Source organism: Apostichopus japonicus, chromosome 2 (genome assembly GCF_037975245.1).
Source record: "Apostichopus japonicus isolate 1M-3 chromosome 2, ASM3797524v1, whole genome shotgun sequence".
In the NCBI taxonomy this organism is placed as follows: Eukaryota; Metazoa; Echinodermata; class Holothuroidea; order Aspidochirotida; family Stichopodidae; genus Apostichopus; species Apostichopus japonicus.
In genome coordinates this window covers 3,609,076-3,635,266 of record NC_092562.1, presented here as the reverse complement: position 1 = coordinate 3,635,266, position 26,191 = coordinate 3,609,076, and the positions used below count along the sequence as shown (strand labels likewise).

The window sequence follows — 26,191 nt, the reverse complement described above, 5'->3', positions numbered from 1 at the left end:
TGCAACGAATGGATGCAGACATTTTGATAACCTCGAAGTGAAGGGTTATATTGTTATGACGTAACTTTTCCGACCAATCATGAGCGACTATTTATACACAATTGAGAACCTGTTTGGGGAAAAAAATTCGCGACCGGGGACGATGTACTGCTAAGAGCAGCTGTGAGCGTTAAATAACTCGGCGATCATTCAGACAGATATGCATTTAAGTAAGGGAGTGTGTGGGAGGAATTTGCGAATGGTTTCCATTTGTGGACATACCCGTTGTACACTTCCGGATACAGTGAAGGGACTAGGTCTTCTTTTATTTTTGGTATAAAATATTTTTTTAAGTCTGGATCTCTCTCAGGATGGTGTAATGGTACAATACAGATCCATGGGCCAAGTCCACAAATGGTACTGGACTATTAAGAATGATTATGGAAAGCCTGACCTTTGGCCTATCTTCTACCCTTGGTACCTCAGAGTAATTGTAGAAAATGGTCATTATTGTTACTTTAATATCATCGATCCAAACGTCAATAATCAAAATACCAATATTAAGACCGCAACCCAGACCAGTAAGTATTAAAGAGTTTTGGCACCTGTGTATGCAGGTAAATAACATAGGAGACAATGGCTGTTTTATCCTTTGGTGCTCGTATCAGAACAGCCATAAAAAATATGTCGTGTTATTTGTTATTTTTTACTACTTAACACTGTGCCAAATGTAACAACTTGACTTTGGCACATGTTTTGTTTAAGTTTCTTGAAGAAAAAATTTCAGATTTTTTTCATATAATTAATGTATTGAAGCAGTTAGTTGGGGACAACATTTGATGATGTCTTTGTTAAATAGAATTTTCAATCAACAGAAATTGATTTCATAAATGTTTTCTTTTTTATATTTGTTATAATTTTGCAATAAACTACATATAAAGGCTGCTTACTTGAACATATGAAATGATATAAAAGCTTTTAAAAAGTACAGGCTAGCAGATAATTTAACTTCACTCTACATGCAGATTTACCTCCAATCTGTGGGTTTATCGAGGTTTGGATGCAGTGGTGATGACAAGCCTCTTTTGCGCAATAATATATAGATGTTTGCTAGAATAAAAACATGAATTAATTCCCCTGAAACATTACCAATATGATAGATATTTTCATATCAATAACCCTTGAATGAGTAATGAATGTAAAACATAGAAAATGCAATTGTCATGAATGTAACAAAGACCTATAGTACCTCACTGTAGATGTAACATTCTTCGTGCTTGCTTAAAGGCATTGAAGACTCGACCCAAACCGCGTGCCTCACTCTGAAAAAAAAGTTAACTTTCCGTTGCTTGCAAGTGAAATTTTCTTCTTGTCGCTACAAAATGCAGACAGTAATGAAACGTGATACCGTGTTATCTCTTGTTATCTGGACCTGAGATGTCCATCGCTGCTATGTACACTGTGTGTTGTGTGTATTGACCGTAGCTGCATGTAACGACTACACTAATGTCTAATTACCGACGGTACAAGCTGTGTTTCTGGGATCGATGGTAGTGTCTGACACTTCTGTTACACCTCCTTCGAAACTAGATCAGATTATCGGCATCAGGCGTTTCTTTGTGCGCGAGTTTTCTGGTTGTTTGATATTTAACTTAAAAGTGGTGCAATTTCATTTGTAAAGTCCTCTGGTTGTTGCTCGTTTTCTCCTTGGCGGAAACAATTCTTGTTGCACATGATTCTCACCATCTTTAAGATGGTCACCACTGAAAGAAAGGAACAAAGTTTCATCCTTTAGAATAAGGTAACTAACGGGCAAATGTCACCCCCACCAAGGACGTGAATCACAAGTTTATAGTCCAAGGAAAAGGAGTGTGATAATGTTTCAAATGCTATCAATCCTGGTTATTCAAAATATTCACCTGTAAAATATGCTAAATCTCTGGTGTGCATAAGAGAATCAAAGATGCCTTTTGTAACCGATTCAATGAAAAGATCACTGTATAAACGAGGTGTATACCAATCAAACGCCATTTCGGTGAATAACGCGAAAGTTTTTGTACCCCCCCCCCCCCACAATCCGTCCAGAACGCCAAGCGATACAGGAATCCACAATTTGTAGGCATTGACACAACTTTTTCAAACGTTTCCCTCCTGTCCCCCTCTTCATCTCCACATCATCTAAGTATACCCGGATCCACTTACCTACTGCAATGACAAGAACACCGGTGTTTAAAATCACCAGACACGTGACCAGGATATCCGTTGTGAGATGTCCACTGGAAGAGTCAGAGGCAGGAACTGCTGCTAGGAGCATGTTGAAGAAAATGACCCACAGACTTGCCAGCTGTAAGAACAATTTGAATGATATGTTTTTGTCATAAAATCATTAAGTTTTGTTTACTGCTTTCATCTACATCCGTGTTGTTTCTTTGTTTGTTTGTATACTTTTGTTCTTTTGTTTTCTTTTCTTTTTGTGAATGGAATTATGTTGCATACTCCAGAGTTTTTTGTTTGTTTGTTGCTAAGACTACGAGTTGTAGAAAATGATGACGTCGAACAAAAAAAGTTTGGTACGGAGCCATGAGCCATGGCCACAGAAAACGTTTCTGTAAGTATCATAGAGCAGAATATAAGAACTTATATTCTGCTCTATGGTGAGTGTACGTCACTTATAATTCATCGCCGAGTTGACTTTGTTGTGTACGTAATGCATGTCGTATGTCATACGAACCATCAACAGACAGTAGCTATGGCCTACTGCATCAACGATACTATACATACCGTACTATACCTTTCGAGATTCGGTAAGACTACTTGATGTAAACTCTCACTAATATTCCTTATAAATTATTGATGTATTTCGCTTGAATATTGGGCGTAGGTTAGAAAAGAAGTGGCTCTGCTGGACGAAAGCAGTTTGCCTAAATCACGATATATTGGCCTTTCGGGGTCTTGAATTTAGGCACAAGTTGTTCGCAATACCGTGCGAGATTTACGAAAGTAACCTAGCCGTAGCGTTACGTAGTAAGACATAACGTTAACCTTTCATTGCAATGTGACACAGGCTAAGCTACATCTTGAATCTTTATCATGGCAGTGGTAAACCTGATGTAGACTAGGCCTAATAATATGTTAGGCCTAATAAATTTGAGGTGGCACTGAAGAAGTCATGGGACATCTAAAGTTGGGAAGAGACTTTCTCTAAAACTTTCCCAGATTATTCATCATCTTTTGAAGGGTAGTAGTGTGTGAAATCAGTCTCACAAGTCACAAGTAAACTTTAGGCAACAGCTTTCCTTTTCAAACATAATGACGCATTACACGATTTGCCTAATGCGTAATGGATGTTGCATGTTTTGAAAGTTGGATCAATTATTCATGCGCAGCAAGACAATTTCTCTCTCTGAGATAAGAACTTTGTTAAAATAAAGGTAGCCACCTACAAAATTTTCCATATATTCTGTCCTGTATACATTGGTTACTTGAGAATTTGCCATCACCACAGGTTAGAGGCTCATTAGAATGTAGCCCAGGCTATAGACCTTAAACAGTCACTGGTCTAATTTTGTATGTAGTATGTAATGTTGGTTCAATATTACCTACTGTGTGTACTGTATCACACAGTACTCTGCACCTGTACAATGCAGAATATGACCCATGCTAGGCCATAAACAACCACTAGTCCAATTTTTATTTGGTATGTAGTATTGTTTCGTTATTACCTACTGTGTATACTGTATCAAACAGTACTCTGCACCTATACTGTGTACAGACACAATGCAATTTGCATGTTGTATATATTTGGATGGGTTTAATTGGACGAAATCTTTTGTACGCAGTTGCCATAATTGACGTATATAGTACTGTAGCACTGAAGTGGAACTCATATGATGATACAATCGATTGGGAGGACGTAGTCTTTTGGTTGTAGTCTGGTCTGAACAAGAACAAGCAGACACATGCCATAGACCAGTTCACTCCCCCCCCCCCTCCCCCACCCATATTGTGATATATATTGTTTTATTCATCGAAAGTATTAACGAAAAATGCGAGAACCATTTGATATGTGAAATATTAAAAGAACAGCTTTGGTATATCAATGCTGAAAGCAAGAGGCATTTACGGAGCAGTTTATTATTTTCAATATATTGTAGTCGAGTCCAATTCTTATGGTGTGATCATAAATATTTTTACGACACTCAGTTTGGCAGCTTGATGCAATATACTGTAGTATGACTCACCTGCAAGTAATGTTCGATATTGTCCTCCATCGGCCTGAAAGAAATATGTAAACTCAGGAAGATTACAGCCAATGTCAACGTGATTGTGACAGAGAATGAACTATTCCATCCGAGTATGACGATTACTAAGGTCTGTGACACCTTACGGCCAAGTTCGATGATTTCCCAGTACCAGAAATTAGACTGGTAATTCTCATAAAGAAACCTCAACCACTTTGGTGAATCACCGTTGTCATGTTCATCAAGCTCGCTGCTGCTGGTAGTATTACGACTAGCATATTTCCACAGAAGAAGAAATAGAACTGTCGGAAATGCAATGACATATATTGACAAACAGTACGAAGCGATTTGGAAACGACGATGGGTGGTCGTGTTACAGTTTATTGAGTAATCAGATCGCATTATGCTAATGTTATGAACACCAAACTCATCAAGAGCAAATGTGTCGCAAGTAGGGCCGTAAAGTGCAAAGATAACGTTACAAGTGGATGGGTAAGTGACAAATAATATAAGAACCAGAAAGGTAAGAATATTATTTTGGTGACGTTGCAAGCGGGAAGTAATGTCGTCAACGTTCGCGGGGGTCCTCTTTTCTGAAACTGTTGCATAAAGTTTTACCGCACCAATAGCCAGAATGGCACAAGCCGTTGAAAAGTATGGAAACATAGCGCCCAGAGTAAAAGCTGTGTACGGTGTTATCTCAAACGCAGGCCAGAAACACTTGGGCTTTATCAGTATGCTTGAAATATTAAATTGCAAAATATCCAGCCATGCAGCAATGCTTTTAAAAAACTGTGGCCAAAAGATAACATCTATAGATTCCCAAAATTCTGCCATAATTTGATAAAATCCGAGAACTATTTTGACCAAGGCCAACGTACTGTCTACAAGGGATCGAGACCGTCGTCTCTGATATTGATAAGACTTGAACAGAAGAAAGAGGAAAAGAGCAAGAACGATGAAAATGATTGAAGTTTCCAAAATGAAATATTTAAGATCTGGACAAGGATGACAATGTCCAAATATAGGGAAGAATTCTTCATCACAAATTGTGCACATCCAACCAGTGTACCCTTTTGCACAATTTCCTGTGATTTGATCAACATCGTTAGCGCATCTACCGCTCTTCAAACATTTATGAGCTTTGGGAAGAGATCCATTAAATCTTGTTGCAGTCTCTTCATAGAATTCATTAAATGTCAGAAGGTTTTCCACAAACCGTTTGTATTCTGCAATATCTGTGTAACTCCAGTTCCAGTAGTAGCCTTGGCGTATGGTCATGTAATCATCTTTGCACTGTACACCCTCCTGTGGACAAAGCTCACATGCATCAAAGCGATCACGCCTGAAATAGTTCTCCAAACAAAAACAAGCTCGAAATCCTGCCAATGCGTTCTTATTTGTTCCAGTGGGACAAACTTTACAGCTCAGAGGGTCGTGTCCTGAACCTTCCCATACAAATGTTCCTTCAGTGCAATATTTACAGTTTATGGGCGTTATATCCGAGGAGTATTGGCCAACTTGATCTTGATAGAAGCCACCTGTTAAAACAAATATGTTTCAAGACTTCTAACATTTACAGTTCCATATGGCAATCATTTGTGACAAATAATGTTGTATTTATATATAGCGAATGTGCTTGCATACAACACTTCTTATCAATAAAATAATCTTAGTTCGAGCCATAGGTTGCAAAAATGTCAGTTAGTAAGTTAAGAGGTATTAACTGACAAGCATCGACTCTCCAAAATATATACGGAAAAAAAAACATCATTTCATCCTCTTGTAAAAATCAAGTTATAAGATAGAACTGTGGCTTCAATGTTTAAAAAAAAAAAGTTGCCAGAGCTTTATCAGTGACAATACATACCACGTGGACAAGCCTGGCAAGTACCGGCAATAGAGGTTATACTGTTTGTGCCAGTTGGACAAGATGTACACTCATTGAGATTATCCACCTGAGTTCCTATACGTGGACAGGCCTGGCAAGGATCGGCTCTAGATTTTCTACTGTATGTGCCAGTTGGACAAGACGTACACTCATTGAGATTATCCACCTGAGTTCCTATACAATAAAATCCTCTAGTTTGAAACCATCGGGCAGCAGCGGTGCTTACGTTCATGACCATCACAGTCGATGGACGCAGACATGTTCTATAGCCAAATGGAACAGAAATTATGTATGATTTTGATTTATTTTAATTGATTTATTAAGGGAGACTACTATACTGTTCGTTTACATATGAAACCACAACTGACATTCGAATTTAAAATGCAATGTGTGGATGGGTTGCTACTGGGAGGTAACAACAAAGGATTTCTATGCATTATAATATCGTCGATAATCTTTGTTATATAGGCTATCATTTATCCATTTATCAGTTCATTATATATGAGTTGAATTACATTCTTCTCGGCGTAGCGGCCATTTTGCTCTATTGTGCACTTAAGGTAGCATACGCCCATTAAAAGCCCCATTGACTTACACACTAAATCGCAAAAGTAATGTGGTCTCTAAGTCTAGATAGAAGTTTTCACTAGCTAAACTCTACCCATCACCGGATAGCTGACAAGTTGGTCTTTCATGGCACCAATTTTTTGGATCATGACCGTGAAGATTTTTTGCTATCCGAGCCGGAAGTTTTCGTCACTTGTAAACAAACCTCTTCACTCAGTGGTAAACAAATTTCCTACGCTGCTCCTTGGGAGGCCTAAGGGGTCTAAAATTGCCTAAATTGACCCAATTTTCTCACCACATATACTTCCATTCATGCTCTTCAACATGCGAGCCACAAAATCTAGATTATGATTGATAACAGGTCACAAAAGATGTTCTCCCGCTGCTTTTTGGCATTTTCCCGAAGGAGAACAAGCGAGCGGATTGATATAGACTCTAATAGGAGTATGCCACCTCTAATAAGGTGATGTATACACGAAAACGGTTGAATCGTGCAGAGAAAAGAGATTAGTAACTCTTCGATGTGTAGTTAGACACTGTAATGAATTATGAACAAGGTATGCTAATTCTTGTTTTTAAACTGCATTGTGGGGCATCGTGCACTATGTACACGATGTACACCAAAACAACCCAGTTAATGATATTGCCTTTCATGCGGTAATCTACAGTGCTTATGGCATTCATTGGTTTTGTTATGTGTTCTTGTAATTGGTATAGAGCATTGTCAGCATGAGAAGAGTTACGGGTCCCTCTGGTCCAACTTAAGCAGCAGTATTGCGAGAAGAATCACTCCCACCTCCCCCCCCCCCAAAAAAAAAAAACCTCCGAGGAAGTTACTACGCCGTTCACTATTTCATAGTAGCAGATTTCTTTTACTCAAATCAGCAGCACCAAAATAGAGATATTGAATAAGCTTACACAGTCACTTGTTCCCGAATCGTGGGTAGTATAAGCTGTTCACAAGATAGATTCCTGTATGTGATTTTAAAATAAATCGTGTTATGGAATTATTCCAATGTTAGTTTTTTTTTTCTGCAATTACAAAGTGCAATATAAATATGCAAACTTTAAGCAAATCAAACGATAAAGTCACGATACACAGTTCGATAACATCATACAACGACATTCATTTTATTACTTCATTATTATATATATAGGCCTATTATTTGGTATTCCGATAACAGTGTTAATTAAGTCATATGTGAGTATCGGCTAAAATGAGTTAAAAAATCAACAATTTAACATATTATAATATAACATATTTGTGTATGTTTTTTTCATAAGGCGATAACCAACGTACAACATCGCGATGTTAACCACTTCCTTTTTACGTTGATTACCGATATATCAATACAGAAGCCCAATTGTAATGCAACATCGATGTATATAAATCAGGTTACAGGATTATTATTACGCAGTCAAATTGAATACAGATCATTTTGAGATAAAAAAATATAAAAAAAATGTTGATATGTCCATATGATCACGCCAAAGAATATTAAAAATTTATGGATCAGTAAATAATAATAGCTGACAAGTACAACTTCTTGTCTTTTTACGTCCACGGGATACAGGTTGACTAATAAAACTTTTGTGTGACGCTGTGTGAAGTCGATGTAAAGTAAATATACCAAAGGGCTTGAAATCAGTGGGAAATTAACTTACATGGCACCTCCGTCGATCAATTCATCAAGAAATGCTGACGAAATTCCACGGATGGGATTATCTTGCAATAGGCTGAAATAAACGTTGGATCATTTTTTTTCTTCATAATGAAACATGGATTCTGGGCTCATGAAAAGTCGTGGTTCTATCTCAATGCAATTTCAAATGAAGTCAGACAGTGTATTTCAAGTATAGTATATCGAGTTTCTTGGAGGCTAGGCCGGGTGTGGAGGGGAAACGTTTAAATGTGAAGGGATATGCTCTTACTCTCAATGACCAAAATTAAAAGAATCCCCAAGCCCACACCTACACATGACCTTTCCTTATTTCTTAATTACGCTGCTGTCCTAGTAGAGCTTCAATTCAGATTATCGATTCAAGTCGAGAGTTTTTAGATCATAGTGCTTTATATAAGTATCCATTGAAATTTGAATTTTCTTTGCTATTTGAAACACGCTATTGCAATAATTACCATGTATACATGACGCAATACGATGAAGTTGCTCCCTTTTTGTCGAAATATATCATAGTTTTTACATAGATATACATATAGGGTATATATGAATTCTGCTGCATTACAGCTGAGCAATTGTCGAAAAACATGCAATGCGTTATTCGCATAAATGGCTATGCATACTGGACAGCTCGTTGACTAAAACAAACAAAGAATGTACTTGATTGTTGATGACAATGGAATCATGGAATAATTGGTTGATAGGATGACACACATTCCTTAGACTTCCCGTAAGTTCATAATGTGTACATCAAAAGTATGTTCTGTATGAAACATTTTCTGCACTGATTCGCTTGTGCAAAATATCTATAGCCTACGGTATGTCTCCTACAGACACGCCGCAGCTCTATAGGCGTTGACGTCTCTGTTCAAAAGTTGGGACTTTCCCCTCATTCTAAATAATAGGTCTGCTGTGACAACACACTTACAAAGTGGTCGCTACTCGAGCTGCTTGGATTTCTCGTGGTTATACAGCATACATAAACCCACGTGTGGGAACATTTTCTCATTAAACTTTCGTAAAATACTCCCATGGGCCCTTTTTTGATGCAGATTTTCTTAGAAATGGTGAACATGTCACTAAGTTCAATGAAGTGTGTATACCTTATGGATGTCGGAGTCACGCACAAGCACAATGTCGTAACTTCAGATGTTGGTAGTATAGTTACCCATATATGCTTTAATTAACATCCGAATTTCTGTGAGTGGTACAAAACTTTTTCGGTGAGTGAATAGCAGTGCCGTTTATTTCGCCTACGATCGCCCGTCTTTAAATTGCTAAAACAATTTATACTCACATTTTGCTGAATGCTGAATTTCCTTTATCATTGCCGAATAATGGTTCCGTCAGGTACTCTATGTCGTTCTGAAAAAGATACCTGAAATATTTGGAAATATCAGGTGCGATCGATACGACGTATATAACCATTTCACAACTGAATCGTCACAACATTTACTTAGGATTATTAAATACATGTTTCAGGAACATATATTATTTATATTGTTTATCGGATGGTCGTTGGCTTGTTAGTTTTTTTTTTTACTACCAACGGCAAAGAGTCTGTTGTCTACCAAGAGAGCATTATAATGAAGTATATTTGAACACATATTTATTAGTTTAAATAAAGTACAGTGAAGTGACTCTATAGGGGAAATCACAAACGACTTTTAAGAAAGCCCTAAAGTGTTGGCGAACCTTATGACCAGTTTTATTTTACAAGCTTGCTCAATAACTTTCATAGTGTCAGTGTACCTAATGCGTTGTAATGGCATAGCGTTATCGTTCACAAATTTCTGCTCATTAAAGGTTTCATTATATTTGGACACTTTACGACTGGTTTCGGGCTGTTCCCATTCATGGCCAGCGGTTTGCTCTTCCGACTTTTCGGTTTCATCGTTATTTATATCTATATTTATATAGAACACATGTACTCACAGGGTAGTCAAAGATGTTCCAGCCAGTATAGATCCCGGTAGAGTTTTCAAGTTGTTATCGTGGAGAAATCTGTTTGAATTATTGTGTTAGGAAGAATGAATGTGCAATTTTAGATGGTAGAAACGTAAACCTAAACTTCAGATTCTTATTTCTTATTCGAAAGGATTAAATGTTTAATGATAGTCTGTCGGCTATCGGAGAACACACAATATTTACATAAAACTGAATTTTCATGATTATTACATTTACGAATTTACAAAAAATATGATAACAATCACGTCGCTCATGGGCAGATAAAGAGACATACATTTTATTTACACTCGGCAATTTTTAAATTACCAACATTTTTACGCTGGTCAGTCATTTTATCCCGCCCAATAGGTCGAACTGAAAGTAGATAATTAGAATTAAAAAGGGTTCGTTCTGTTTGAAATATTTGACCACAGAAATGGTTAATATATGAACTGATCCAGGGCAAATATATATTTAGAATATCCATCGGCGTCACCAACATTAAATAATATGAAATTTGAATAAGCAAACCCCTACCGACCTACTTAAACATTGCAACAGAAAAGCGGAAGTATAAAAAACAGCCGTTTTACCAATGTGTCCCTTCATAATCCCAACAGGAAGTTTAATATCACGATAGTTTTAATTTCCTTTCATTCGTATACTGTGTCGTGTACAATCAAACCGATGACAGAGATAGTTCTAGAATCCACTAGAACTATCACATGTAGGGGTACATACCACAAGGATGTAGCATATTAGTATACATAGCCTATAGTGACTAGCACTTAAAAGTTTCACAATATCATTAGTGATAACCCCAATTGTTAGCTGCCATTTTATAACAAACATTTTTTAATTTATAGTCCAATTTTGTTCCTATTGAAAGGGACTTAAATCATAATACTTTGCGTCAATAAGAGTATCAGCTCATTTCAACAACCTTTACGTGTATATCTTTCACGCTGGTAAAGTTACAAAATTTGTAACATGAAGACGGAAAAAACCGTCCTTATCACAAATTCGATCTAGACCTAAAGTCTACCTAAAAACACATAATTCTATATAACGCGCCTATTTGCGTTGATAACGTTGGTATAAGTGTTTTCATATTATTTCGAATTTATTATGCTGATATTAGCGATGAAGTTAGCAATATGGTCATTTAGACACCGAGGCCATGCTGCAATGTCAGCTATGGTTTACTTTGCAAAGGCGACCGGATCTTTGACACTTCCTCCGTTCTCTCTTACGAATAAAAAAAAAATTCCTGAACTCACAGATTTTGAAGATAATGAAGATTGTCGAACAGTCCTCTCGGCAGAGTTTTAAGCTTATTACCACATAGAAAGAGTGCTGTCATATAGTGACCTTTCGGATTAATCGTGAACAGTTTAGCAGGAATTTCCTCCAATTCGTTGTCCCCAATGTCTCTGAAATGTTGAAACACAAATCAATTTTATTTCTGCATTCAGGAATAGTTACCCTAAGTCAAGACCCTATTACCCTACACACAGTCGCTCCCCTGATGTGAAACGTCAACACAGTTCCCCATCTTTCCCTCTAGAGAATAGCATCGGGATAAAATTATGTGACTGTGTACAACATGGGAACAATTTTGTCTACTTTTAAAGGGAGTGAAGACTCGCGCACAAAGAAACGTCCGATGCCGATAATCTGACCTAGTTTCGCATGAAGTGTAACAGAAGTGTTAGACACCACCATCGATCCCAGAAAATACACACACAGCTTGCTGCCTTCGGTAATTAGACACTAGTGTACAGTCAATACATGCAGCTACGGTCAATACCCACACCACAGTGTGCATAACAGCGATGGACATCCCAGGTCCAGTTGAAAGATAACAAGGTATCACGTTTTATTGCTGTCTGTATTTTATAGCGACAAGGAAAAATTTCAATTGCAAGCAACGGAAAGTTAACTTTTTCTTCAGAGGGCGGCACGCGGTTTGGGCGAGTCTTTAATGCCTTTAAGGTTAATGATCCTATATAGGAAGTTTGAAGCAACGAACGCTATCATCTGTGCTAATACAAAAACAATACCAATCACGCGAACTATATCCATAAAGGCTATGCATCAGATAAGTTGAAGACTCCATGTTCATGTCGAAAGTTTGCCATACCTTTGTAGCCAAGCATTATTGCTTTTCTCCAGTAAGTTTCGTTGCTTTATTATTTTCTAGTTAAAGGCATATCTCGTTATGAAACTTACAAAATCATATTAATTGAAGTGGCTTCAAACAGACGTTCTGGTATCGTCTTCAGCTTCATAGATGACAGATGTCTGTGAAACGGAACACACGACAGATCTTATATAGAAATAATTTCGTCAATTATGGAAAGAAAACCCAGATGACTCACCGGAAGAGATCGGTAACTTTAAGAAATTGGTTGTGGTTAATGTCAATTGATATAAGTGAGTGATTAACATATAACTGATACGACATGATATTTACATTAGCACTGACTTTATGAAGATGATAGGAATGATGAGAATGGAGGATGATGAGCATGGATGATGGGAAATCAAGTTTAGTGACACTAAGCATTTAAAGTGAATCTTTATGGTAACAAGATGTCAATCTGTAGTGTTTATTAATACCGTAAACAACAGTCATACAATCTCGTTTTACTCTTGTTATTGGAGTGATTGTCGATTAACTTACTAAATTAAAAAGAATATATCTTAACAATGTATGAAGAAACTGCAGTATATCTTACAGCCTTTCCATTTCTTGAATTGTGTCAAAGAAACCTTCGGGAATCCCAAACAAAGTGGTAATTTTTAATTCTCTGTGAACGAATGAAAATGAATTACGGCTCATTTTCGCAACAAGAAAATCGGTATCGTGTAATCAATGAGGACATTGGAGAGTAAAAAGTTGTGCGTGCATCCAGTACTTTCATTCAAGTTTCCTGGTTGTTTGACTATATTTTAGGTTCTGTGTATTTCTTCAACTGTAGGATAAGTTTGTAAGCTTTAACACTGCACATGTTTCTGTGTGCATGGCATGTCTTTGTTTTACTTTATATATCTGTTCTTTTCAATTCGTAGCATATATACTATAGTACAGCTATAGCACATGTTATAGCTCAGAGTGGAAAATGAGAGTTCGTGACCCTCCCTTGAGTTCATATATTTTAATCTTGTTACACTTGAATGTAATAGGAACATGACAGAAATGATGAGTAGATATCAATTACTGTAGTCAAATGAGTATACCCTCCATTTACGCGTTTACCCCAAATTTAACACATTTTTGATATTATAACGTCTTGTTATATCAATACACGTGGAGTTTCTTAAAAGGTATATAATGGCCGGGAAGCCTGATAATCGTGATATTTGTCAGAGAACATATTCCTGTGAGCGTATCAAGGCCAAGCTAAGAGGGAGATCTGCTTGAGCCTGACCAATGTGCCGCACTGACGTAACGTCTCGACGTAAGTCAGTGCTATAGATTCGAATTTTCTGGCAGAAGGGGCCAACATTTCAAGCAGGGCGATACAAAGGCATAAAAATGATGTGACCGGAAGGAATGGATTCCATTTTCAGTAATAAATTCCTATTCAATGTTCTCTTGCCCAAACGTTTTGTTCCGTTCTTACTTTCACGGCCATTATATGGTTGTATATACATGTAATAAATCACCGATCAAAATGAAGCTGTCGGATGTCGTGTTTACTTACAAGTCACGCAATCTTGTACAATTGTGTAGAAGTCTTGGAGGAAGTCGCTTCAAAACGGAGTTACTTATCAGCTCCCTATGTGAAAAACATAATAGCAGGTTGACATATATTTTAATTGACTTACTTCGTCTTACCGTATGCACTTTCAGGTGATATTCTGCCTAAAGTTGATAGTCTGCCAAAACGTTTGCCAAGAAAAAACTTTTTTTCCAATTGAAACTTAATATGACAAATTTTGAAAAACATTTACGCCATATAGGTAATTATAAGATCTATCAATGTACCGAGATACATAGTGGAAATATGCCAAATAATGGAAAATATGTCAGAGATGTGCGGCTTGCGCATTGAGGGTGATAATGAAGGCGCTTTATTCGTTGCCAATAGAATTTATGTGAATATGATAGAGTGTTCAAATACTTAGCTTTATCAAAACTTGTATTTACTAACCTTGACATTTTGTTTTGATGTGACAAAGATAATGGGTCAAACCAGCGTACCACTACAGACAAGCCGTTTTCATTTTGTTATCGTAACCCCTGCACTGTCTAAGGTAGCATACGCCCATTAAAAGCCCCTGAGTTACACACTAGATCACAAAAGTAATGTGGCCTCTAAGTCTAGATAGAAGTCCTCACTAGCTTAACGCTACCCATCACTGAAAGCTGACAAGTTGGCCTTTCATTGTACCATCAATTTTCCGTATCATGACCATGTAGATTGTTTGCTATCCGAGCCTGAAGTTTTCGTTACTTGTAAACAAACCTCTTCACTCAGTAGTAACCATTTTCGTACGCTGCTTCTGTGCGGCCTAAAGGGGTCTAAAATTTCCTCTATCGACCCAATTTTTGCACCACATTCATGCTCTTTAACATGCAAGCCACAAAAAGCAGATCCTGATTGATAACCGTAATCAAAAAAGATGTTCTCCTACAGTAGGACTGCAATTTGCACTTTTATTGAGATAGGAGAACATTCTGGCGGATTGATATAGACGTTATTATAGGAGTATGCACCCTTAGAGTCCGGGTTAAATAGTGAACTTGGTGTTAGCGTGGACGTCCGTAATGGAATTCTTGTCAGTAAGTAAATTCATACTATATTTGGACACATGAAGAAATCATCTCACCTTGTGTATATTTTCGGGTAAACAATGTTTGAGGTGGACGAGTACCTGTTAAATTTCTGGGTGTAATTAAGCTGGCGTGTTAACAAACTAACGGAGGCTTTTATAACCATGTTATAAAATCAGGAATTGGCATGGTATTTGACTTGATCGATTAGATTTTTAAGCTGTGTGATCTTAATGGTCTGCTAATAGAGGGTTCTAGACATAACACAGACATATAACATAACAGGGCATCAATTTTCCGACGATAATGTTAAGTACTTTACTTGTTTAAGTGTCACTTTCTGTTACCATTCTGCTTTAATATTATGAGATATACTTACAACCGTTCAAGGGTAGAACACACTCTTGATATTGATTCCTCAGAAAAGAGCAAGGGCTCTTTGTTACCTTTTATATGTCTGTCGGAAGCGAGAAGGTCAAACTTATTATTTGAAGTTGAGAATGAAGTATAGCGCCAAATATATATATATATATATATAAATATATATATATATATATAATATATATATATATTATATATATATATATATATATATATATATATGTATACATATATATATATATATATATATATATATTATGACACCCATAAAAGCAGTGTAAAAATATGCAAATTGATATGATAATTTTCTGAAACTAGTAGAATTCTTTTCATTCGGGAAAACGTTAAGTATATGTTAAAAATATGATAAAAGTTTTTTATTGAGTAGCACATGTACGTACAACGTTTTTAACGAGTCAAGCCCGGCAAAACTGTAGTTCCACAGGCGTGACAAGCAATTGTTGCCTAAATCCCTGTGGAAGTAGAAAAAAAGGTAAGAAGATAAAGCAATTCGACATTATACTTATTATGATCTTTTATAATAATTCAGTCTGCATTATGAATCTGCTTTAACTTTATTAGGACATATCAATGATTTTAACTCTGCACGTCCTCCAAATTGTTTCACTGGCTTCTCGAGCATTAATATTGTCATACACCCTCTATTTAGTTTTAACTAAATAACTAAATAAGTGACTCCCATATGCTATTCATTTTCAAGAAACATTGGTTAGCTGTTAAAGTAGTCTGGGAAGGTAACTTACAATTCTGCTAGGTTGGAACATCTTTGAAAGACATGTTCTGGTATGTTTTTTAGTTCATTTCCACACAGAGTTCTAAGGAGACAAAACACATACAAAGTCAAATAATAATGGATTTCTTTGTAAAATAGGAATAGTCTAACCTTATTGCTTAAAATATGGCGCTACATTACTCTTTTTGTTTTACAATATCTTATATATGCACATTTCACACACCAAATATATATTAAACAGAACGGATCATTGGAGTTTGTCTCGATTTATTCTGTATTTAATACGCTTGTAGGTATTGTTTCAAAAATATTTCGTCTTACTCCAAAAAAGAAAATACAACATATCCAAAGCAATATTTTATTTTGCTGATTAATTATTATGAAACAACAGAATGAAACACGTTACATAATATTTACAGCATGTGGGCAGAGCACGTGCATGGGCAGAATCACATAGTTGGTTCTATTAAATATAAGTTATATATATGTTTAGGTGTACACTATTGACTTACACAGTTTTTAGATTATCGCAGTGAATAAAGAAATTGTTTAGTTCTGGTAGTTGATTCTCTTCCATATCACTGCAATGAAAATAATAATAATAATTAAAAAACACAAACACACATGGCTTAATCAAATGTTTATCAACTCTTACATTATGTTTTATTGCCTTTCTATATATGTAGAGTGCCCGAAGTGTGACATCATGACATTCGTAATAATGAATTCGGCGGATTCAAGTACCGACAAATTTGACGAATTTGTTAAATATTTCTAGTGTGAATGTTGTTTGTCCAGTAACAAAAGATTCAAAGACAGCTACTTTCTTGAAAAAATAATGGATTTTTGTTTCACTGTACTATTTTAATATATAATGTAAGACCAACTCATAGTAGCTGGCCAAATTTGAGATTGTATACATTATAAAATAACTGTAATCTACAATATTCATCTACTACTCTATTGAAAAGTTAATTGTACTGCAAAGATTTTCTCACAAATTTTCTAGACTCGGAGGGAGGTGGAATGATCTTCGAATCTGATTATTGTCGAGTATTCTGTGAACAAAAAGGTGAAGAACAACAGATTCTTATAAAGTGATATATTAATATCAATATTTTTTATTCAATTGATGTATCATACATAGAAGGAAACTTAACAGTATTTTCTTAAATATTAAATTAATCTATACAAATTAAAGAATTTGATTTGTAATTCGTGATACATGGAGTGTAAGCTAGTGGCTGCATTGTACATTGCTACACAAGCTATGTGTGGCCAGAAACTGTATCATTCATGCTGCTGGAAACTAAATATAAGAAAGAAATAACTTACAATTTTCTCAGTTTGGTAAATCGTTCGAAAAAGTTGATGGGTATACATTCAATTGCATTCGATGAAAGGTCTCTGCGCGGAAAGGAAAATGCATCAACTCGTGAGTAAAAGAACAAAGACGCCATTTAAGCCACTTTAAATGAGTGAAGTAAGACATAGATTAACGTTCACTTCTGCCATATTAATTCTGCTTGAGCCTGTGAGAGTTTTAGCAGGATTTTGAAGTTTCTACATATCATTCAGTGATCGTGTACTTCTTGACAAAAACTGCGTTCAGCAATTGTTATCAGAACAAACAAACTTCCCTAGAAATAGAAAGTTAGGATGCATACAAACGTCACTAGAAATAGTTAGACTGCCTACAAACGTCACTAGAAATAGTTAGTTAGGCAGCCCACAAGCTTCACTATAGAAATAGTTAGTTAGGCTGCCTACAAACGTCTCTAGAAATAGTTAGTTAGGCTGCCTACAAACTTCAATATAAATAGTTAGGCTGCCTACAAGCTTCACTATAGAAATAGTTAGTTAGGCTGCCTACAAACGTCACTAGAAATAGTTAGTTAGGCTGCCTACAAACTTCACTATAGAAATAGAGAGTTAGGCTGCCTACAAACGTCACTAGAAATAGTTAGGCTGCCTACAAATGTCACTATAGAAATAGACGGTGCGGCTGCCTACAAAAGTCCAATATCGATCACTCAATAATCAACGACGAAAGTTCCAGTTGATTGTTTGTTGAGTTTTCCTCTTCTTCTCCTCTCGATTGATATAACGTAACTCAAGCTATTTAAACAGTTTAATTAATCGTAGCATAAGTTGAATCAAATACGTATAAATTGAAATGCTGGCAATGAAGGCAATTATTATGAGACAATTCTAATTCAAGCGCTCATCGGGATTTGAACAACGCCCCCGTGGCTGACTTAGGTAGAGCTGTGGCGGACACAATTATGAGATATTTTATTCGACGTGTTCCTTGGCGAAATCATAGTACACCTCCAAAAATCACAAGTGAAGCCAACGTACAACAATGGGCGAACGAACTGGTCGAACGAACTGGTCACAGACCACATTGCTCACACTTACAAGAACATTAAGTCCGATGACAGGTTTCTTGGCAAGGCAGCCAAACCTTTACCACTGCAATCAGCTATCCTGCCATAAGAGCAATCACAGACACCTGTTGGTCCACAAACTGGAATGTCTGTCGAGATATCGATTCACATGGTAAATAAAACAAAACTGTTAGCAAACTGTTTATCTACGAAGAGCCTGTGTAAAAGTATGAGAGGGCCTGACGTTTCGATCCTGCTAGGATCGAAACGTCAGGCCCTCTCTTACTCTTACTTTTACACATGAATATAGTTAGGACATATACTTGAGAACATGTCGAAGAATATACATACAGACTTGTGTTGTAGCACGAGAACAACAATAGGACTATACGAGCAAATGCACTACTTCCCTTGTTCTAAGCGCGAGTACGATTACTATACTATACTGTACTATATTGTTCTATATAGGCTATATTGTACTATACTGTACAATGCTATACTGTATTATATTGTACTGTACTATACTGGTTCAAGAGGAAATCAGAGGTAAGAAAAGAAGACAAAGTGTGATGCGGAAAACACCCACATTGAAAAAAGTACAATTAATCAACATTGTACAATTAAGAAGGAACTACCAAACCAATAGACCATAAAGTAGGCAATACTGACTTTTATAGAACACGTTTTCCATATCAGGAAGTCCGTGAGGGAAATTCCAGTATGTGAGATGAACATCATATACTTTAATGATTGTAAGTAATATTTACATTTGACACAGCTACATTAGTCACGTTAAATCTCACACTGATTAAGTGTTTCTATAGGCTCCGTTGCTATCAAGCTATAGTACATATGCTTTCGGAATAAGTTTTATCTTATTAAAGAAACCTTTTTTTTATGTCAGTCATGGAAATGTTCTACCATTTGTACGTGGAGAGGTGATATAGAGCTTTCATTTGCAAAACTACACAGAGTACCATTATGATGCGAATCAGAAGTGGATCAGATATATGGATACCCATCAGGATTTTATGAGTAGCCTATTCATTCCCCGCCACAACATGAAAACTCACACTGAGGGCAAAGTATGATATATCGGTATACACGATACCGTAATAACAAAACAGTTTATTGATAAAATAAGATGATACAGTGTTGGTATTATCTGCAAAATTGTCAAGTTTTATGCTGTATGACAAGCTTTAAGTCAGGAAACATTTCCAAAACCTAAATTGCAATATAATATATCAACATTTAAGGGTAATATCTTAAGACTTGTTCCTTTGTTTTCAATGTTAAAAAAATATTCGAATTATTCCACCCATACAGTATGACCATTGCATATGACAATCGTAAACACTGAAACACAGTCGACTTGCCAAACAGACCTGTTTTAAACATGAAATCTTAAGAATTAATAGAATTACAAAAGCTATCTGGCAAGTTTTGAGAAATGAACAATCTATGCGAAATACGTCACATTCTTCGGCTACATTTATCTTAACAGGTACATCAATCACTAATGATATCGCAAAATAATACTTTTCACTTTTGCGACAAGCCAGCATTCCCAGGAAAAAACAACTATGGAAACGTTAAAGCAACATGTATTGTGAAATATCTCAATGGATTTCATTTAATATTCCTAAATTATCACAAGAATATCATTAACGATCTACCCCATCTTGATATTTCAAAAGATACAGTACTGATGAAATCAACGCTTTTAACATGTTAAAAAGGTGCGCAACTTTAGACGTTTTCCCATCAAGGTGTAAGGTAGCCAAAATGATACCTATATCTAAAAGAATTGGTCCAAACTAGACGTGGAATTTGTAGACCAATATATGTGCTACCCGTGGTTTCAAAAATCTTGAAGAAAAACATATACATGGATCTCTTTACTACTATAGGTTGAAAAATTAAATTAATAAGAGTTATATCACTATCTGGATTCATGGCAAAGCATTCTCGTGAGAAGTAATATTGAAAATTGACAGACGGTTGCATGTTAACAGATGACATAGATATGACAATTTACAACTAGATTACCCGATACCATTCCACAATAAATAGTGGTTGAGCCACAGGTTTTAAAAATCAGAGAATGCTGTATCAAATACACCTTACCTGAGAGCGGGCAGTCATCCTGGATAGCAGTTACTCGATTAACTGCCTGCATGGAACCTAAAATAACAAAGTAACACAAAATGAGCATCGTTTCCACTAGTACTAAACCACCAGTTCGTGTGCATGGAGTGAATTGCATTCTGACAAAACACGGTTCTATACGGTTGTTATTTTAATGTTTCCTTCCAAATGTGTATGTGGTAGCTGCGTGGTAATCATCACATAACGAAAGAGGAACTAACTTATAAAGGCTTTGACACCACTGCTGCTTCACCATTGTTGTATGGTGGTACACTGACGGGTTAAATTCAACATTTACACTACGTCCTGGTAGATAAAGCTATAATAATCAAATAATAATCAGTAGTTAAGCTGAGCGACCACAAAGTTGCTTAAAGCGACCACAAGTTTTGGGGTATTATTCCTAGTACTGTCATCTTTACTGATTGCAGTTTATTTCCAGTTTATAAAATGTCAACACTCGCAAACTTATTTGGCTACAAGCATTTGAAAACCCGACATTAAAAAGTTATATTTAGCCGTATCTTTGCCGAGTATTTAGTTATTGACATTTTGTGAGGTGACAAGTTCAGGTGTCATGCACCATATTAAGAATTTAAATAGGGCTTGATCTGTATGACGCCAAATGAATGTGGCAGTCTTTCATTGTTGTTCTGTGTTGATTCAGTTAACCACGGCTTGAATTGAAAGACATATTTGAACTTGAACTAGTGTGGTTAAGGAAGTAAGTTAAACTCAAAAGAAAATCCCTGTTTGCTTATTCATCGTACTTAGGAGTGATCCAAGCCTATATATGGGGGGGGGGTGGTATTTCAATTCCTCTCACCTTTTTACTTCCTGTTTCTACACCTTTGCACTCTGTTGAACTTTTTTGCAGCTTTAAATTACCATGAAGATATTAAGAATTTCTTTACACTAAAACAATTGTCTGAAAAATATGGAATTAATAACTTAGGCTATAACAGCTCGTTATATCAACAATATTCTGCAAAATATTTAAACTGTTGACATCTTTCCACGTTGGCAAATTCAACAATTTTTGAAGGAAAGTAAGAGGTTCAAATGACACTATATTAACGGTTTATCTCGCCATTTCAACAATTTTATGCAAAATGTTGTGTTGTTGATTTTTTTATAATCTTGCGATAAAACAATATTTTGAAAACAGATGAAATAGCCACTTGTTACATCTCGTCACGTTAAACTATTTCGGCAATATTAACGTTAGATATTTTAATCCTGATGGCACTGTTTAAACTGCCATATTTATGTGTTAATTGAAAATGAAATGAACGTTTTCATTTAAGAGACAAATTTAAAGTAAGCCACAGCATTAGAACATTAACTGCATTTCCACCCACAGTCAAGTCCATTTCTTGCATTCATTTCATTTATCTGGGGTTTGGGGGGCACAACAATATGCAATATACATATAAAGTTGATTAGGGAAACATTGGGCCTTAGCAAAACAGAACACACTTTAATGCAGGAAAGGAAGAAAGAAATAAGGAGAATGTCTGGACCTCTGTATTCACACTGAACATAAGAAATTAGTAACATACACTGAGATGGTGAATAACCAATACCACAACTTGTCGATATCAGTTAATTAATAATATTTATAACACAACTTCTCTTCTCAAACTTTTTTATTTTCAAATTCTCACTATCGTAAAAGAAATTCCGTACTTTGGAGACTAGTTCCTTTACTAAGTTTGGCAATTTAGGTAATTCATCCAACTTTGCTGTAATTAAATGATTCATACACATTCTGTGGAACCTTCTATCATATGGCACTTGTAAGTTTTCTTTTGGCTGTGACGTTGAGCAAAGAATGGGAGAAATTTTGCCCAATACTTGTCAAGCCTACACGCCTGCTCTTCGCATCTTCCAGTTCATCCAAAGATATTTTGGTAAATGCATTAACACACTCCACAACTTCCTGATATTTATATTAAATGTTTTACTTCATACTCAGTGCACCTAAGCATTACTGCGATATTTGCTATGAAAGTCTCTCCGTAGCATCTTTATAGGCACTTTTCCACATATTCTCATAAATATCCATATTCTCATAAAAGAAAAAGTGTACTTTACACCTTTATAACGACAATTTACAAGATGGCGGCAGTTTAGTCACATAGTGCTTGTTTCTATATTTCTCGAAAACATCCGTTTATAACCTAAGACTTCATCTCATCCCGTTTAAGTGCATGAGATGAGTTTCGCAATTTTCAGATTTCTACCTGCAGCGTCACGAATGCAACAAAACTAACACTTGCACATCTAACTCAGACGAGAACTCAGGTAAGAGAGGCCAAGGTATTGAGTCTTACAAAGATTAAGGAAACGCTAATTTTGCTCAGTCAATTACATCTGGTGTCACCCGTCCCACAAGCCCTATTGTTAACCTTTGGCTCTCATATATACTTTCGAGTATCTCGTACGTAACATCTTATTAAGTTGTCAATGAAGAAGTATAGATTGATCACTCGATGCATGCTATATGGCTATATCTTAAGCATTGACAAAGACATGCCACAACATGTAAATTCCATTTGTACATGATGAATACCATTGACCATTAAAATTGCTTATTTGGAAATGTTTACGCTTTCCCGTTGTAGATCACTGATTTGATCAAAGTATATAGATATTTGATTGTCAAAGTTGATAATATTGTTTTCAAACCTATGAAAGATGTACACGTATAGATGTGCTATTATAAAGCATACACTAAATCGCTAGGTACTGACAAGAGCATAGTTTGTTCGATATCATCAGTTGCATAATTATTTAGTACAACTCATTTATCCCCAGGAGAAGGTAAGTTTAAGGAAGCAAGAAAGCAAATAAGTAATGGCTTCTTCTCCCTACGGCAGAATTATGGAGTGTCCACGTGACACAAATTGCTGTCTACCATTGTAAATTACTAAAATACCAGTATACAATTAAGGACTTCGAAAACATGGAAAGCTTATATTAACATGTACTTGACTTAATCGTAACGACAGATCTTTTATCATCTTTATATAACAATGCGGTTGCTTATTTATCAGATACTCCTGTTCCTCTTCCTTCTATTCGGCAGCGACGATCGGAGCAACATTTAAACCACTGAAATACGTGTCGACAAATGTCTAAACTGCAGGTTATTCTAATCAGCTTTACCACGGCAACAACTGTGAGAGAAGGGCATGTATGTCTGTTTACTAACGAAGATTGTTCATTTCATAGCAATATATAATGTCAGGCTAGACTGTTCAGTGACAGGATTTCAAAGGGATATTGAGGCGGACACCACCCTTGTAGGGAAGGAACTTTACCCCCAGCAGAAGATAAGTTTCAAAGACAAATAGTGGGTTCTGTGGCATATTAAGATTATGAATAAGATCTAGACGTTTAGTGCCAATAAATGTATATCATTCTCCCCTGATTTGGTTGTTAAAAGGCCCCAGACCGATGATGGAGGTTGGGGGGGGGGGGGGACATTGTCCATACGCCTCCCTTCTAACCCTTTTGTACACCCCACTGTGACTGTCCTAAGCCTCATATGCTATGGCAAAATTTCTTCAAAATTGCAAATATCAACCATTGATTTCATCTTCCTGACTAACCCCACGGCCATAACCCTGATGGAGTTCCATTGGCAATTCCATCATTCCCATAAATGCTACCATAACCTTAATATGATAACGTCGTTCGTTATGTAGAGGTACTGTTACGTTTCCTATCACACTCATCCTATCCCAGAATTTGGGTTTTTGGATTGAGAATGTCAAGTGGCAAAATGTTAAACATTTGATGTGCTTGTAAAGATCAGTATCTGAAATAAAGCTTGACATTGACGCTAAAGTCATTTTACTTTGGTTCAAGAAATTTCTTATCTTGTAAATATGCATGACTTAACCAGTGTCTAATGCAGGGTTGTCCAACCTACGGCCCGCGGGCCACAGTCCGGCCCGCCGCAGGGTTGTGTCCGCCAGAGATGCTCTACGGTGCGAAATTTTAATGAGCAGATGTATTGATAAAAATTTGAAGCTATATAATCAATCATTCGAACCTTCTGGGTCCAAAAAGTGGATACAGGTCAGTGTGTGTGACACTCTCAGCGGAGGGGGGGGGGGCTGGACTTTATTCATCTTTTTTATCAGGAAGGAAAATAAATCAGTGCGCTCCGCGCGCAGTGCTCACATTTTGTTGCCTTAGGCTTCGGGCAAGAAATCGAAAAACTCGAGCGTAGGGTTTATGCGGCCCCTCCTTCATCATAATCATTCCATGTGGCCCTACTCTGCAAAAGGTTGGACAACCCTGGTCTAATGACTATCAAGACAATGAAGGGTAGTTAATGGTGGTGGTTGGGGGGTGGGGGGATCAGTTGGAGGTTTTCTTATATGTGAGCTGAAGGACATGACTTAAAGTTACTGTCAATAGTGCAATTGTTGAAGTGTTATTACTGGTTATTTGTATTGAGTTCACATCACCCCGTATATGCACAATCTCTGGTATCTTCCTGGGATTTTTGCATGTGTGTGTGTGTTGGAAGTTTGTATTTTCTTTTTACCCATGGGTTTTTGATAGGGGTAGGAGGTGGGGGAGTGTTCATGATTTGATGATATTGGTAATGTCTCGTATGCATGGATGTCCATACATGTTGTTTATCAGTCCGCCACCAGCTGGTAAGGTGACCGGGGAGCGAATTTTTTTTCCCAAACAGGTTCTCAATTACGGAGTTTTCAGCCAATCAGATTGCTCGTGACGTCAGCATCAAACGCTTGATAGTTCGAAGACATACACTGAGTTACACACTGACACTTAATAAAGTCTTGTTACGCGGTTTCCCTGCAAACGCCCTAACTTTTACTTTTAATGCTTGGATAACATGTTGACCTTACTTATGATACATACGCTACATTCTATCGGTTTCGTGTTTACGCCATCCAAGATTCGTCAGCCGTTCTATTGAAATCGGAATTCGTTTCGTGGAATGGGTAGGCCTACACCAAAATCAACTTCACGACGCGAGTTCAGCCTTGAATGAATATACGCAAAACAGTTTAGTGTATAGTCAAGGCTTCATAATTGACGCACCCCCGTAATTGACGCACCTTCAATTATTACTAGCAACGATAGAGCAGGCCACCAAACTTTTTGCAGTCAAGCAGAATTACATATTTCATGAGTTTGAATCCATTTCAGCTATTTGATGACCAAATTGTGGAATTTTTAAGCTTTTAACACCCTTCCCCCCGGTTTTGTACGTTCAGTTTTTGGGCATTTGGAAATCTTGCAACCTAAAAATAACCAACTCCTATTTCCTCAATATCATGGACAACACTACTCTCTGGGACCTGATCTGTCTAAGCTTAGAGGCTCAAAGTATAGCAAACAGCATCTAAAGTCAATGGATGTATACTAAAGCCTTCAC

General features: G+C 36.6%; 1 protein-coding gene across 1 annotated transcript; it reads right to left on the bottom strand.

Annotated features, from left to right (window-relative positions):
- Nucleotides 1-573: 573 nt before the first annotated feature.
- Nucleotides 574-20,940, bottom strand: LOC139974492 (uncharacterized). Its single transcript, XM_071981682.1, has 20 exons — nt 20,743-20,940; nt 18,644-18,761; nt 17,558-17,629; nt 17,221-17,280; nt 16,735-16,803; nt 16,233-16,304; nt 15,870-15,941; nt 15,467-15,544; nt 14,015-14,089; nt 13,046-13,117; nt 12,537-12,608; nt 11,585-11,737; nt 10,293-10,361; nt 9,655-9,735; nt 8,344-8,415; nt 7,597-7,650; nt 6,091-6,374; nt 4,221-5,761; nt 2,182-2,323; nt 574-1,742 (listed from the first exon to the last, which is right to left on the bottom strand). Exons 1-20 carry the CDS (start codon nt 20,879-20,881, stop codon nt 1,627-1,629), a joined length of 3,411 nt encoding a protein of 1,136 aa, XP_071837783.1. The 5' UTR covers nt 20,882-20,940; the 3' UTR covers nt 574-1,626.
- Nucleotides 20,941-26,191: the final 5,251 nt, after the last annotated feature.